The 17,188-nt window shown below is 40.9% G+C and overlaps 2 protein-coding genes across 8 annotated transcripts in view; one reads left to right on the plus strand and one right to left on the minus strand.

Annotated features, from left to right (window-relative positions):
* The window catches only part of gsap (gamma-secretase activating protein), a 44,745-nt gene extending 33,174 nt beyond the window's left edge, over nt 1-11,571 (plus strand). The window contains exons 29-33 of one of the 2 annotated variants that reach the window (XR_012592756.1): nt 1,614-1,675; nt 4,286-4,390; nt 5,089-5,185; nt 5,361-7,036; nt 11,556-11,571. Coding sequence is in view for 1 of the 2 variants with exons in the window: in XM_074626232.1 (XP_074482333.1) it covers nt 1,614-1,675; nt 4,286-4,390; nt 5,089-5,185; nt 5,361-5,461 (365 nt within the window). In the remaining variant the exon portion in view is untranslated. Of the gene's footprint in view, nt 1-1,613; nt 1,676-4,285; nt 4,391-5,088; nt 5,186-5,360; nt 7,883-11,555 lie in introns of those variants that run through there. The other variant, XM_074626232.1, reaches the window with a different exon arrangement.
* The window catches only part of ccdc146 (coiled-coil domain containing 146), a 97,345-nt gene continuing 90,488 nt past the window's right edge, over nt 10,332-17,188 (minus strand). For 4 of the 6 annotated variants that reach the window (XM_074626220.1, XM_074626221.1, XM_074626222.1 and 1 more), the window contains 5 exons: nt 16,346-16,471; nt 16,063-16,200; nt 15,410-15,535; nt 13,153-13,275; nt 10,333-10,911 (listed from right to left, as the gene is read on the minus strand). In XM_074626220.1, coding sequence (XP_074482321.1) covers nt 10,711-10,911; nt 13,153-13,275; nt 15,410-15,535; nt 16,063-16,200; nt 16,346-16,471 — 714 coding nt within the window. In that variant the 3' untranslated portion in view covers nt 10,333-10,710. Of the gene's footprint in view, nt 10,912-13,152; nt 13,276-15,409; nt 15,536-16,062; nt 16,201-16,345; nt 16,472-17,188 lie in introns of all 6 variants that reach the window. The other 2 variants (XM_074626217.1, XM_074626218.1) reach the window with 2 other exon arrangements.

The following is a 17,188-nucleotide window of genomic DNA, read 5'->3' on the forward strand; positions in this document are numbered from 1 at the left end:
GATTAATCAAATAAGTATATATCTATTGAGATTTCTATTATTTTATCCTGGGAAATTGGCTGGGCAGGTATGCACACTCTGCCTCATTACAAACACACACAAACATATATATTCATCTAGAGTTTCCCAGTCTAACCAGTCTTACTTAGATTGGTTCCAGACTTCTGAAATGCTGTCTATAGCTCTGATTTTTACAGCAATACAACACGTTCATCCCAGCTCGTACATACTGACGCTTTGTCAGGACCCTTTGGCGTCACTTTACGCCAAGGGGTCACAGTAAACACGTGGTTAACGTTGTGAATTCAAACAAAAACACTTGCTTAGGTTTATGCAACAAAACCACTTAGGTTTTGGAAAAAAACATCATAGTTGGGCTTAAAATTGCTACGTTTGTAAAGTGAAAATTACCGCGGGACACGAACAGTGGTCTCCTGGATGGAAGCCCTGTGTTTGTTGGACCCATCCACCTCCCCTCCTACCCGCCCTGTGTGAGTTTTTTTGGTCTTTGCACTCCGTCACCACACACCTGAAGCACTTTATTTGGCCGTTTAATATTGCCACAGGCAGGTTACATTATATTTGAAAGCGCAGTGTGTCTCATACAGATGCTAAAGGGTGCCTTTTGCGTTGGTATCACGCACCAAGGGGCTCAGTATTTGATGCCTTGGGAATGACAACAGGCAGAAACTACTAAAACTGTTAAAAACCACAAATGTAAACCTGCTGGTGGCGCTAGAGGAAAAATCAGGGCGTCACCAAAGTCAGCAGGATTCATCCTCTAGGGAGCATGAATAAAACTTCATGACAATCCATCCAATAGTTGTTGAGATATTTCAGTCTGGACCAACATGGCGTACGGACCAACTGAACGACATTGCCATCTCTAGAGCCACGCCGGTAGCTTGGCTAATAACATCTGCTAGTGGTGGTCTAGTTCAGGTAATCAGGTGCAGCAGCTGCAGTAATGGTGCCAATGTTCAGGACTGTATTGGTGAAGAAGGAGTTGAATAATCTGTGAAGAGTTTATCATCTGCTTGCCCACATTTTGAGAAGTCAGTTTTTTTTTGCTCCTTTATAACATCCTACAGTAGATGAGTTACATCTCCCAGAATGCTCCTTGGCACCGGGGAGTCGTCCAGGAGCTGCTGAAGCAAGTTGCCGGGTCAAATAATGTCACAGGCTCTCTGCTCCGTTTCTTTTTTGAATGAACAGAAAAATACACCTTGTGGGAACTGTCTTAAAGCCAAAGTAAGAAAGAAGTGCTGACTCAGAAATCCTCTTTGCTTTGGGGATCATTTGTGATTGCCAAAACATTGTCTGTTTTCTATAAAAGTGAAATATCCATGAAAATCCGCATATGGGAAGAAGGGTTATAGTAGTTAAAGCGATCTGGGACTTAGTTGGTTTTATTTGCATTTATTTTACATGAAGAGTGTGAAAATAATACCTCCTTACCTACCTTTAATCCCATGTTTTCCTTTCAAAGGGATTTTGAGCGATTAATTTAGATAGAGAGAGGAGGTGTGACATTGCATTATTTGTCCTCCTCCTCCTGTGAGATTTGTCTTCAGAAGAGTAATTGGCGCCATGTTTCCTCTCTTTGTGTTTAGATTTGGACAACGGTGATGCCAACGAGAGACTGAAGTTCAGCATACTGAAGAGACTCCCTGAGGTACTTCTGAGTGGCCAGACATGACTCTGCCCATCCAAATGATGACATGTTGAGTGTACCAACTTGGAGGACAGAGCTGAAATGTAGTAACCATGACTGGAGTGAATTTCTCAGCCAGTAAAAAATAATACATGAGGCTATTATAATCCCATCTATTAGTGAGGGGGACGTTTTTGATCTTTTCTCGAATGGTTCTCTCCCCAAAACTTTCTGGTCCAATTAAGAGTTTGAAGTTATTTTAGGTCTCATCTCCCTGAAGCCCCCCGCAAGCCAATCACAAAGCACATGTGTAACTAGCTGGTGTGTGTGAGAGTGTATGTGTATGTGTGTCAGGGAGGGGTTAGTAGTTGTCTACTGTGTGTGTTTATGTGTGTCCCCTAAGCCTTGTGTAACTTCCACGTGTTCCTGTGTGGGTACAGTATATTTCGTCTGTAGCTGTGTGTGTGTGTGTGTGTGTGTGTTCCGTCCGCATCGTGGCCAGAGGAATGTCGAGTGTTTAGTGTCTCTGTTCTGTTTCCTGCCCATCAGACTTTTGTTGCGTGAGTTTGGCAGGCAGGAGAGATTTAGCAGGTACAGCACACACACACACACACACACACACACACACTAGCGGAGAGAGCAAGAAAACAGGAAATGTTGGCAAACTGTTGGAAATTTATATCTTGGCTTAACCCTGCACCCCCCATAATTCTCATTATATATCTTTAAAGCCCTAAGGAATTCCAGTACACCTCATTTCATATCACATTCCTGCAGTAACTAATAAACAAGAGACCGGGTCTTTGCAAGTTCAGTGCAGATTTAAAAACGGTATTGCAACACATAAACTAGCTCTCACATAAAGATGAGTTGTTTGTTTACATATATTAAAGGGATGGCTCTGATCCTTGATTATGATTGGCTGAGCTGCGTTTGAACCCGTTGTAAAAATACTCTACGAACACACAGCTGTTGCAGCATTACAATATCACTGCGACAATTAGTCACCTATTGTTAGGTCAAGAAACAAAGCAGGTGTTATGTCAAAGTCTGTTTCCCCGTTGAATTGTGTTTCCCTCCTATTAAAATGATAGTATCCCCCTCTGTGGTTAGGTTTAGGGATAAGGGTTGGTTCATGTTTAGGTAGTGGGAAACACAAATCATCTGGGAAACAGTATTTGACACAACACCAGACTGTGTGGACCGTTAGCAGTTTTCCAGTAACTGCTAGGTGTAAAATGCTCCGTAGCTAACTGAATTAAATGACAAAATTAGCGTTGGCTTGCTACTATATGACCTGTGTAGATCAAAGAGTAAGATACTATGGAATACGGCTGACACATCTGACCTGACGCTTGATCAAATTCGGTTTAAAGGAACAGCGTGTTGGATCTGGCGGTATCTAGCGGCGAGGTTGCAGATTGCAACTTCTCCCGTGTGCCAAGCGGAGAGTAGGAGATCTACGGTGGCTGACGGGAGAATGCGAATGGCCCTCTCTAGAGACAGTTGTTGTAAGAGTAGCGTAGGTCATTTGGAGCAGACTGAGAAGTGAGTGGTGAAGCAAGAGAGAGGGAGCTGCAGCGGGAGTAACGTTATCGACTCCGGCCCGAGCAGGAAAAGTTAACAGAGTTTGGTTTGTCCGTTCTGGGCTACTGTAGAAACATGGCGGAGCAACATAATGGACTACGTGAGGAGGACCGGCTCCCTATGTAGATATAAACGGCTCATTCAACGAAAACACAACAACTCTTAGTTTCAGGTGATTATACACAAAAGAAAACACACTTATTAATATTATATTCCATTTCTGCCAATAGATCCCCCTAAATATTACACACTGTTCCTTTAATAACAATGTGAATCCTTTAAATAAGAAACAAATGACCGAATAGCGTTAGCTTGGTTAACGAATGGCGGTCTCCTGGGTGAAAGGCCTGTGTTTGTTTGACCCATCCATCCACCTCGACCTCGTCCCTACGCAGACTTTGCAGACTTGCTCTTTATACTACTTCACCTGAATACCTCCTTTGCTCCCGTCATAATTACAACGGCCACTATAGGTCGCTGCATTACAATAAATGTAAAATGGGTCGTAATAAGCTGCTTGCATGGACGACGATTTGTTCGGAGGACGGTCTTTTTTTTCTACTGTTTTCTACCATGTTAAACATCTCACACCCACTAAGGTTTATCTCACGACCCCTGTAGGGGATCCTGACCCCAAGGTCAATGCACTTAGAAATTAATACAGACATTCTATTGTTATGTATTGATATCAAGGAAATGTCACAATATTTAGGTTTGCAAATATTGCCCAGTGCTGTATCCCATCTATCCAGACATCTATTATTGTCAGTCACACCTGTAGTCTCTGTTATTTATTACCATTTCCCAACACTGAAAAATACGATTTCCCTTGAATCCCTCATTAGCAGTCAACTCCTCAATAATGCTTTCGAGTTCCAGTTGGCAAAATAGAAAGGGACAGATGTTCACTTGCTTCAGGGATTATTTTTTTTTCAGGACAACAGGAACTACATGCCTAAAATGTAAACTCTATTGTGTGTGTGTGTGTGTGTGTGTGTGTGTGTGTGTGTGTGTGTGTGTGTGTGTGTGTGTGTGTGTGTGCAGCCTATGGAGCAGAGGATCTACCATATGTGGGACCATCCTGTCAGTTCAGCTTCCATCTCCAGAGATTATGCCAGGACTCTGCTGGAGAAGCACAACAAAAACAAGGTAGCACAGCACACACATGCTGCAGAGAGACACATACTGACACACACACACTTAAATCACTGCAGACTAGCAAATACAGCATTGGCTCATTAGCAGTAAACATGCAAAAAATCAGCTGTACTTAGCTGAGGCGGATGGGAATGTAGTTAGTTTTGCAGGTATTTGATCACAAACCACAGTATTGGACTAATTAGGGAAACACATGCTGCGGTTCTAGCTCCTCAAATGGGAGGATGTGATGCTTCTCTCAGTTTTATATCTTTGTAAATTACAAATGACATCCTCTTGGGCTCTGGCAACTTGTGATGGGCTATTATCACTAGTTTCTGACAAGAAGCCCTAAAAAACTTAAGATGTCTTTTTCTGCAATGTTACACTTGGACTTCTTATATCAAATGTGTTTTAAAGAGTGACCCCAGCCGTACAGCTAACGCATCATCCATCCACTTCATGACGCTATTGGCCAGTTTCAAGTCAGCTAATTGGCTAGCAGAGCCAGTGGCATTTCGCGCAATGACAGATAAAGAATATATGGCTGCCTAAAAAGTTAAACTGCGGCCAACTTTTTTTTTATGCCGAAGGAGAGGAAACAAGTGAGTTAAGGTGACTAGAGTTTTTGGATTTGCTGCAGATTTGTCTTGACTGTGTGTATCCTGGAAAAACCTGCAGTTGTGTTTTTGTTGTTTCTTCCTCCTCAGGGATTTGCATTCACTTGCAGAGACAAGCCAGGCTTCAGACCCGAGTTTCTGCCTCTTACCTACCTGGCAAAAATGCTCTCTGATATAGAGGAACAAGGTAGAGTATGCGTGTGTGTGAATCTGCCTGGTTTCGATATCTTTAGAGGCCTTTGGAGGATTAAGACAGAATGTGTGTTTATGTGCGTGCACGGTCCAAATGCAGTTCCATCATGGAGGTGCAAGGAAGAATGGTTGTTATCTCTCTCTCTCTCTCTAACTTCCTGTGTTTGCAGCCCTGAACCCTTTCGAGGAGCAGGAGAACGTGGACGCCACGTTCGTGGAGGAGACGGCTCTGAAACAGACGCTAATACTGCTGGGCTTTGAGGACAAATGAAGGGACGGATGGATTGAGGGAGGAAAACGGATGAGGGGGAAAATGTGTCTGAGAGAACAGTCATCATTGTCTGGGCCTTGAGGATAAGTGACGGATGGATGGATGGATGATGGAGGCACGGAGGGCGAGAAGTGAAAGATGAATGGGGAGATTGAAAGGCGGAGAGCACGCTCATAAACAAGCGCTCACCGTTTGATGAAAGATCAGGGCGTGGATGGAAGGATGGATGGATGGAGACGCCCGGAAAGGGAAGATGGAGGAGGCAGAATGGAAGAAATAGTCACCCTGTTTTCTCACCCAGAACAGCACCAAAAATGATAACACAATAGGGAACATAGTTAGATCCAATTCAATTTGGGGAAACATTCTTTCCAAATTTTTATTGGAAATCAATAACTGCAGGCAGCTATTTATGTGAACGGCAGCACCAACAATTCTCTCCACAACTTCTCTCCATTTTCTCTCATGCAATTTATGAACATCGATGTCAAATACCACAAACGGCGTTTATAAATCAAACACGCTTGTAACGCCGCTGCGCCCCATCAACCTGATTACATGCTGACAGAAGCTTTGCGGACAGAGTGGCTCGATATGGTCAGTCAGTCAATCTGATATTAACTCTGAGTTATACACACTCTTTACAGCTGAAAGGGGCTCAGTATAACTCAGACCTGAAAGATTTTAAATGACAACCAGATATTTCGGTGTTGTAAACTGAATGTACTAATTAACACAGACTCTTACTCTTTCTCGGAAATACACCGATAGTTACTATACCAAAACCAGTGATTTTGAGACAGTGACTAAATCAAGAACATGTCTGAAATATGTCGTAATTTCACTGTTTGTTGCTGGCTGTTGTATGGACAATAAGGGCTGGGTATCATTTCAAATGTTTTGATATTAGTGCTGGTAAGATACCTACCTGATTCCTCTATTTTTGAGAAATATAAACATGTTTTTCTACAAAACCCTCAGCCAAAGATTTCTAATGTTAAACATGGCCTAAACACTAGAGCGTTGGCTAACTATAATAGTCTAAAACAGGCTAAATTGTGATTTAAAGTGATATTGTTTAACTGTTAAAATAATAAATAACGCATTCTAAGTACAAAATAATACATTATCTTGAGAAATATAAACACATTTTTCATCAAAATCCTCAGCCAATGTTTTCTAATGTGAAACACTAAGCACACACTGTCTAAACAAGCGACCGTACAATAACTTTCATTAACTAAAATAGTTTGAAACTGGCGAAATTTTTGATTTAAAGTGAGACTATTTAACCTTATAAAAGACAAAATAACTAATAATAATAATTCTTACTGATACAAATGAAAAATGTAATTCATAAGCAGTAAAACACACTCCTTACAAGGTCTGGTATGACCTGTAGCTTATGATGGACGATCATATTCAATACTCTGCTACATTTGGTACTAAAAAAGTATAGATACCCAACTCTACTATAAGTAGGTTAATACTAGGGCTGTCAAAGATAATGCAAAAATAACGTGTTAACGCAAATTCGTTTTAATGCCAATAATTACTTTAATGAAGGAGGTAGTAGTAACACTATTGCATTATGGCTTGGAAAAAGTGGCGTGGCCATTTTCAAAGTGTTCCCTTGACCTCTGACCTCAAGATATGTGAATGACATGCCCACTTTATGATAATTACATGCAGTTTAGGGCAAATCATAGTCAAGTTGTGTTGTTAATTGATTTCCAATAATAAATATATACATACATTTGCATAAAGCAGCATATTTGCCCACTCCCATGTTGATAAGAGCATTGAATAGTTGACAAATCTCCCTTTAATGTACATTTTGAACAGAAAAAATTGCGATTAATTGCGATGAACTATTTTACTCGATTGACAGCCCTAGTCAATACATGAGGAAAACAGCAGACGTCAATAACTTCATAGTAACTTTATTTATGTAACACAATGCAAAATGAGTCTACAAAAATGCTTTACAAACCATCAAATGTAGACAGTATAGGGTTAATGATAAGGCATTAAGAAGTAAAATCATAAAAAAGGAAAGACATTACTCAGCCTGTCCACACACACACACACACACACACACACCAACGTCTGGTTTGAATAAGGCGCCCGTGCGCCCTCAATCATGACTGAGCTATTACTGTAAGTGGAGAAATTCTTTGGTAGTGTTTGTGTGTGTGTGTGTGTGTGGCATGTGTTCATAATCCTGTGTCTGAATGTAGGCACCATCTGAAACTAAATACCACAGATTATTTACATCTTGTGTCGTGCTTTGATTTGAGGAATGACAAAACATTCCTCTGAAAAAAAGGGATTTCATAATCACTTGTGTTTCTCATGTTTACGCAAAAAAACAAAAGTTTTGTAAGATTGATTGTAAATAAAGAGATTTTTTTTTTCCAAGTAAACTGTATTCTTCTTGTTTTTATTGCTGTACTTTTGAAGAAGCTTTGCGGCACCAGCTAGGCCTCGGCTCACTTTGTTTCCACTGGATATCTTTTGAAAAAACTGAGAGAGCCAGTAACATTGTGGAGCGATCGAGATCAATTAGGAAATGATCTCATCTCACGGTGAAATAGTTTGGTTTCTTGAAAAGCTCTGCGCGGGAGGAAATGAGCGCTCAGATTCTCGACAAAACGAGTGTTTTGGACAGACTCAGCTGACTTCCTCTGAAGTCCGGAAATAATCTCAGCATCAGTCATCACACATGCTGAGTCACATTCAGCAAAGAACACACCCCGTCACGCTTTTATACGGGCTTGTTTTGCAACACCAAAAGTGCTAATTTAGACCACCTTTTCTTTTTTACCGTCTCTGTACAGTCATGTAAAATCATTTCTCTTCGGGGGAATTTCTCTTTTAAATGTGACTAATACCCCCGCCCTATTGCCTCCTCCACACTCTGTTATGCAGTCGGTGTTATGTAGCCGGCTAATAAGCACAAACAGTTAGGGGCTGCGTTAATCTGACAGCTCTCACCATCAGCCTGCGGTGGATGATCACACACATCACACCACATCTGGGTGGACAGGCCTCAAAATCAGATAAACTCAACTGGCTGCCTTCTTGAACTTTTTAAAGAAGTTGGCTAACACAACGTGTTTCACAAACTAAGCTTACACTGGTGGTTACCAAAGTTGTTGTTTTTGTCTGACGCAGCCCCACATCCCTATCAGATTAGTTCATCTCTTAATCCGTTAATGTCAGGTAATTATTTCGTAGCCCAGCAACAGCGGCGGACATCAGGAAACCCCCGTCTCTGTTGAATCTCTGAAGTAGGATCTTGTTAACTCGTGGTCTTCTTATTTTGCCATATATATATATATATGAGAAGATAATTGAATATAGTGAAACAAAAAAAAGGATTTTGGGTTGAACAATGGTAAACACTGAAATAAATATGTGAATTTTGGGAACATATTCACTTTTTTATAAAGTTTATTCATCCGGCAAGGGATAGTGTGAGAGGGGATCACTGCAGTAATGATGTTTTATCCCAGTTTAGTAGAATCATGACATTTTTTTTAAAAAGATTTTTGAATTGCCGTGACTGTTACTCCCAAGTTGATAAACGGTCCTTCTTCAATTTGAAATGGTATGTCTGGAACAAATGCTTTTCTATTAGTTGAGAGAGTTCACTTTTGTGTGGGTTTATCTTTTATCCTGATAGGGATCCATTCCAAACTGGTTAAGCAGTTGGGTCTGAATCATATAGTAAAAGGTCGTCTGCGTATAAAGACACTTTATGTTTGATGAGGATCGGACTTAGTGGGCAACCTTAACAGGTTCCACCGCCAAGGGCAAAAGGTTGGGAAAATGTGGCTAATAATTTCAAATGTTTATCCATTAAAGCTGCAGTGGGTAGAAATGAAGCTAAATATGATTAAAAAAAGTTATTTTTATAAAACGGTCGCTATATCCTGCCAGTAGTGCATGAGACAGGTAATCTGAAAAAAATCGTGTGCCACTGTGTCCTCCGCTGCTCCTAACGGCATTTGCAAGATTTCCCAGACCGGAAACCGGTCAAACTAGGCAGTGCTGATAAAATATGAATCAATATTCTGTTATTATAATGCCCATTTCTCTCCTCAAATGTTTTCAGAAATATCTTGTAGTGTACTGTTTAGCTGTAAAATGAGAAAGTTTGTGACCTGCCAGCCATGTTGAGATCAGTTGAGGAAATACCAATTACCGCCCACCAGACTGTAGCACAGCCAATAGGAATTCAATTTGGATATTTATTTTTCCCCTAAACACAAATTTAGGTTTATTATGATTTATATTTTTTCACATTAGTTGAGCTTCTCTTTGAGCAGAAGCACAGAAGTAGTTGTGGATCACTGCTGTAGGCCTACACAGTAACACACACCTGATTACTGGCAGCATAACACGCTCAATGACACCGAAACTACTTCCACCTAAAGCCAAGATCTGCAAATAGAACGACTTCCAGTAAATTTGTAGGAGCTTCAAAGGCAAATGACTTTGTTTTTGGTCACTAGTGACCAACTCTGAACTCCCCCGCCTCCTTCAAAGCCCCACTTTTATCCATTTTTTTCCCTCCTTCTCTCGTTCCTCTTCATTTACATTCTCCTCTCTTTGTCATTCTGTATGCTCTTTCATTGCCTGGTCTTCCTCTCTATATTTACATTTATCATTTCAGGCATTAAGCAGGCACTCTTAGCCCGGCTTAGAGCTTAAACCCATTGCAATTTATTTATCAGCTGCAAGATTACAAGTGCGAGGGATGAAACGGCAACAAGGCTGAAAGAATATGCAGAAATATTCCAGCATCCCTGAGAAGTGAATCTTAAATAGAAAGGAAACGACACGTTGCCGAACACAGAAGTAAATACAATATTTTTTTATTGGTGCGCATGATGTAACAATACACACACATTTCATCTCCCCCGTGACCTCTGACTTTCTTTCCGCTCTTCTACAGTATTTGGTGTTACTGCAAGCAAAGAGTGTAAACAAGCTCTTGCCAGTAAATAATAAAAAAAAGAAACAGAATTACAACCAGATGCCGTCCACAAGTACGCTCTCACATGACAAAACAGCAGTGGTATGCTGGACGCTGAGGACACAAACATACACAACAAGCAGAGAGAAGGAGGAGGAGGGAGAGCAGATAGATCAATAAGAGTGTTGTGGAAAAGAGACGAATCCCTGAAATATATTCTTACAAATTAAAACACCTACAGGTTTATGAATACATGTGTTTTTTTCTATATCTCTAAGGGTTTGAGCGTTGGTTTGCGGATGTGTCTCATGTTGGCTCCTGGTTGGGAGGGTTTGAAGGGGGCCAGGGCTCCGTAGGGTTTGGGCAGAGGGAGAAGGTCGGTCTGGGGGATGTACGCGTCGGGACGGCTTTCAGCTGTGGTGTACTCTCCATTAGGCAACTGGTACCATCCCTCTTCTTCAGCCAGCTGCACACATACACCAGAGGCAGTATTAATATTTAATGCAAGACTGTATGACCTTGGACTAAATAGAATTTAATTTTCCTGAATTTTACTCATGTAAATGGAATAATTAATTTAGCTTTTTTCTTTTTTCTTTTTTTTTAAAAACATCTCAAGACAAATGCAAGGGCAGCATGAGCCAAGAATCACAAGATGATTAAACTTTGATCTATGTTTCTTGTTAACCTTTAGAGAGTTTAGTGATAGTAGAGATGCTCTGGGTTTGTTTTGTGCAGGATTTTTGAGACGCCGTATGCTGCACTTGTTCATCCGTGTGACTGGTTATGATGCACTTCGACACACACCAACAGGATGTGAAGTTGAGAACAACAACATGGAATGAAAGCCGTGTTTTCTCAAAAGGCTTTTCTTTCGGTGAAGAGTAAACAGTTGTTGGGCACTGTGGTTTTTAGCAAACACACAGTGTGTATAAATATATATCATTAAATGATGTTTTTGTCAAAGGACTAAGGGCTATAACTATTGTAATTAGGGTTTTAGGTTGTAGCGGGCTCAGTTTTAACGCTAGAGTGAAGACACTGATATCATATGAAACTAGATAACCTAAGAAATCCATTGGCGCTATGTCATACTAGCTTCTCACAAAGGAAGTTAAATAACGCTCTGAGGAAAAACTTCAGAGGGGTCCCTTGACCTCTGGCCTCAAGATATGTGAATGAAAATGGGTTTTATGTGTACCCACGAGTCTCCTCTTTACATACATGCCCACTTTATGATATTCACATGCAGTTTGGGGCAAGTCATAATCAAGTCAGCACACTGACACACTGACAGCTGTTGATGCCTGTTGGGCTGCAGTTTGCCATGTTATGATGTGAGCATATTTTGTATGTTAAATGCAGTACCTGTGAGGGTTTCTGGACAATATTTGTCATTGTTTTGTGTTGTTATTTGATTTCCAATAATAAATATATACATATATTTGCATAAAGCAAGCATATTTGCCCACTCCCATGATGGTAAAGAGTATTAAATACTTGACAAAACTCCCTTTAAGGTACATTTAGAAAAGATAAAAAATGTGTGATCAATTTGCGATTGACAGCCCTATTTGTAACTAAATGAAAATTAACATTTTTTACATTATGACCAGGAGTTTGTTAGCACTAATTATCTGATCAAATGTAAATAAACTACAGAAAAACACACAGAAAAAAAATAGAATTAACAAAAACTGGATTCACTCGTATGCTGGTTTATGTTAACTTTTTTCCTCCTCTAATAAAACTAAAATATGTCTCATAGAATACTGACAGTGGCTGTCATAATTGATTTGAACCAAATATGGATGATGGATCAATTTGTAACCATGGCGGACTTCTAGTCTTCCAGCGCACACACACACACGTCCTCATGACACCACAGTCCTCCCTTTGACTTTCACCCCACAACGGCATGCAAATGAACTGTGCCCAAATCTCACTGAGACTTCAAAGAGATGGCGATTTATTTTCTCATGCATATGAACAGTTTATCCGCTGGCATGTGATCTAAGGAGCGCACACAAAACAAGGAATAATGGCTCTGGATGCAAAAAAATAAATAAAATAAATAGCGGCCAATAAATAAACAGCACAAAACATATTCTCCTTATCAGGTTCGCGAAGCACATTTACATTTCAAAAAGGAACCTTGAAATGCATGATAAATAATAAAACTACAAAAGTAGAAATAAGCTTAAATTCAACATTTCTGCAGGGTTCTTCCTATTTCGATTTATTGGTTTGGCTTTGTGCATGCAGAGGATCGTGGTGTCTTTTTGGGGCTTGTGGCTATAAGTGGAAATAAACTGAGTGAGAAAATACAGATCGGTATACCAACAGACAGGCTGCCGACAGCTGGACAGGTTTCAGACCCAACTGATCCGTGTTTGTGAACCTTTCCTGTGTAGCCAGCGTCTACTTCTGTTTGTTTGCCAGTCTGCCCTTCTCACCCTGTGTTTGTGCATGTGGTGAAAACTACCCTATATCCTGTCTAATCCCTGTGTGTGGACAGTTTCTACTCACTTCTCGGTGAGTCTGTGCATGTTCTCCCCTTTTGTCCCTCACTATCTTAATCGATTCCTGCCCCGCGTCGTGTCCCCGCTCCACTCCTTTTTCTTTGTCAATCTATCTTCTCTTCTTGCCCCTCAGTGTTTTAATCAATTCTTGACCGGTGATCTTTGTGTCTGTGTGTTTCTTTTACCCTCTCTCTCTCCTCTTTGTCCCTCAGCCTCCTCTTCTTGTCTCGGAGCATCCTCCTCCACTCCTTCTCCATCTCGGGGCACGGTGGCAGGCCCTGTTCCAGCTGCCGCTGGCACCTGTCCATCTGGAAACACAGGGGCAGTGCGAGAAACATTCACTTTGTATTCCTGTCACTCCGTCCACTCTCTCCTGGCTCAATTCAATTCTAACTGCGCCCAAAAACAGATGGTCGTATTACTGTCAGAATTTGGGCAAAGTTATGCCTCTGCATTTTCTACTTTCTACTTGTGTCTGTGGCGCGCTGCAGGCTTACATCAGCTGCAGGGGCTCTTCAGGTTATTAACACGCGTCTCTTGAAACATTTAGAAGGCATGTGGGAAATCTTCCCATTTTAGTAGTTTAATCTTTTATTGAGACAGAAAACAGTGAGACTTTCTGTTCAAACCAGTGTCAGAATTTCAAAAAGTCTTGCGTAAATGATGGTTTAGCTGTTGGCTTCTTCCCTTAATGGCAGAATGAGTGGGGTTTGTTGGTTGTGGTTTGTGAACACAACATTTAAAGCTGTTCCCTCCTCACACACGCCCCCTGACTGCGGTTAGGGTTAGGGTGCTCGCCAGTGGGTGAAAACCAACCCCAGATTCTCTCTCGTTTTGGAAGCCCAGAAACGACAACAAACAATACAACAATAAATGATGTAACGGTACAAAAGAAAGGTGTATAATTAACGATTGTTTTCTACCAGCCAAGAGCGATGCAAGGCAGGGGCGGCTAACTAGCTAACTGTAACCTAAGCCAAGCTAAGCTGTAACTTAGCTATGCGGCATAGATCTGGCGTTTGTTGCTTCGTAATGTTACCTGATAAAGTAATTTGCAAATGCAAGCTAGTTAGCATCATGGAGCAAATGTTCCAAATAAAATATGGGAACATTACAGATAGTAACGTTATTCTTAATATCATATATGATTTTAATGTGATTTCACGTCACTGTTTTGGCCGATGCCCAGGATGCTCGCTCGCGACTTTGGAGTGCCATCGGTGTCATTAATAACGAGGGTTTTTCTGAAAATTCAGCTCATTGTGTTGTTTTTACGGGTCAGAACTTCCGTGTCTGGGTTCACTCTCATCCCTCTTATCAACCTTTTTTCCAGTTGTAGTAGACTGCTGATTTTAGCTCAAAATCTCTAATGAACCCACTGTACACTTTCTGTGTACTAAATGGTGAACAAACATAATTAGCGACTAGCTGGTGAACATAAAGGAGCATTTAGCAGCTAAGCAGCATATACAGTATATCCTTCAAACAGAGAAAAAAAAGAGAGTGAATATTGGGCTTGCATCCCTCACGCGGATGCTGCTTTAAAGCTTGACTTGTTGTTTTGTTTACAGACAGGATACAGGAAATGAAAAGTAACTGTTAGCTAAATGTAAAGACACTATAAAAGCATGGATGCAGATATGGATTTAGCATGTGGATAAGCAGCAGTATAATAATACAAATACAGCAATGTTATACACCTACATGTAATATTCTCATTTGATAAGCAAGTTAAGACTATTCAGAGGTTAACTTACTGTTCTTTTCAACACGGGTAAGAGCAGACAGCTAGTTAGTTTAATTGGCTAGTTAATATTTCAACATCAGGTTTTGACAGTGGAACTTTTCTCGGTTGCTATGGATACGTAATTAGCCAATTGGCTGCTGCCGGTGCTACTTTCGGTCCAAACAGAGGGTCTTTTGCAGCTTTCGATCTTATGTCAACTTTTGTGCCAACATGGACGAGAAGTCCTTAAAGTGCTCGGAAAAACATCTACTGTACATTTCCATTACAACCCGGAAACTCGTCTCCTGAGGAAGCTCATGTGATAATTTCGAAAGCTCCAGGACGGTGTCAAAACGACATAGATTCTGCTGCAGATATAACCCATTTAAAAAAACTTGAAAAACGGACCATGAATGCTCCCTGATGCTTTCATTAACTGTGCTAGCACTAATTCATTTGTTTGTTCTTGTTCTTTGACATATTTATTGGAGTTTTCTTTATAAAATATGATTAATGAATATTAATTTGTATCTGTGTTTGCCTCTTGATTCGTTTCACTGTGCAAATAAGCTAAGATAAATAAATGGGTTTGAGGTGAAAGTCGGAACATGGCGACAAATGATTGTTTTTGCTCTCTTCGATCGCGGTCAGTGGAGAGTGACAGGAATAACAGGAAAGATGGTTTTGTGCTGTGAGTGACGGGGGCCACCTCTGACCTGGAGCTCTTTCTCTTTCATCTCTTGCTGGAGAGACAAAGCAGCCGCTTGCTTCATGGAAAGTTCTGCAGAGACGGCCATCATGCGGTGGTTGGTGTCGATTATGTGAGTTCGGAGCTCGTTTAACTGGAGACACACACACACAGATTAGCTGGATCTTACATTGATTCAACATGGATTTAGGTACAGATTCAATAGGATTCGATTTAGATCCGTCTTGATGCAAAATGATGATGCAGTACGTTATTGCAGTAATGTCATTATTACATCTTTCAACAAGTCATTACATGAACCTTGTTCTTGAGGCTATTTATAGTTGGAGAGAGCAACAGAAATACAGACAGCCAAAGGGGAGAGAAGGAGAGACAAGGAAACGGTAATGCTCGGTGAACTCCTTGATGCCCACTCTGCGTGCTCCTCACATGGACCGCACATGCCCCTCCAACAATGTGCCAGTGTGTTTGTGAGAGAGGTAAAAGACTAGACTTGTTGCGAAGAAGCAGGTGAATGATATAACAAGCATCTTTGCGTGTGTGCGTGTGCGTGTGTGTGTGTGTGTGTTAATCTGAGCGTATATTCCTTTTTGTGGGAGTGTGTGGATATGGGTTTAAGCCTCGTCTCTTGTCTGCGTGCGAGCAGATTTTGCCGTCTACCTTCTTTGCCAGCGAGAGTCTGTCCTGTTGGCAGTTCTCCGCCTGCTCGCTGAGTGGCTTCGAGAGCCGGGTCACTTGGTCCACGAGGAGTTCTTTTTCCAGCGACCGCCTCTCGGTCACTGCTAGATTCATCTCGAGCTAAATGCACAGAGACACGGTGATTACAGCCTTTTTTTCCGTGGATTTGTGTCATAAAAGAATAAAGAAATATGACCTAAATTCATTAGGTAGATATGTGGATTGCAAATTCATGCTCATATGCAATGTTTCCACACATAAACACCTTGAAATGTTGTACCTTCTCAATCTTCTTGACCAGTTCTACAGTTGAGATGTCTTCGCCTTTTAGCTCATTGGAATCGACTGTTCGATTCAGACATTCAACTGTCTTGTCCCTGGCTTCTGACAACTGGGAGACAGAGAGAGTTAGAGACAAAAACAAAACTACAAGTCGACACCGTGTAAGTCACACTGTACTGTATGTATAATAAAGGTAAAACTGTAGTCATCAAGTCACTGTCATCAAGGTCTAGTAATGAAAATAATGCAGCAATGTCCCACAAGAGCACACTTCACACCAAAAATGAACACGTAAACAACATGAAAAGCAAGAGATCTAGATTTAGTCGGCTGCCGTCTGTGTTTCGAGTGCCTCGTCCCCCAGGCATTTAAGATCCTATTGCACTGGGGATTAACAAAAAAACAAAAACGCTTATGACATTTCTCAGCTAAATGTAGTGCCTATATGGGAGACACTTCAGACTAGGTGACAAGCCACAGGCAAAGTGAGATAAAAGAAACCAAAAATCTAAAACGCCACCGGAGACTGTTTTTTATTTTTATTTTTAAATATTCTGACATCCCCTAAGACAGCAGAAATAGAAAGTTGAAGTAGGGATACACAAGAAAGCATAATGAAGATGAGTTTAAATAGCGGAGAGAGACAAAACGCAGACAGGAGGACGAGAGAAGACATTAAAATGAAGTGAGGGGACAACAGAGGCATTTTAGCTGACACTCTGAAAAGGCTGCGACTAGTGAGTGAGGGGTTTAGAGTGAGAAATATGTAGAGCCGACATGATTTATTGATTAACTGTTTTGATGAATTAACATCTAATACATAACT

Source organism: Sebastes fasciatus, chromosome 23 (assembly GCF_043250625.1).
Source record: "Sebastes fasciatus isolate fSebFas1 chromosome 23, fSebFas1.pri, whole genome shotgun sequence".
Taxonomy (NCBI): Eukaryota; Metazoa; Chordata; class Actinopteri; order Perciformes; family Sebastidae; genus Sebastes; species Sebastes fasciatus.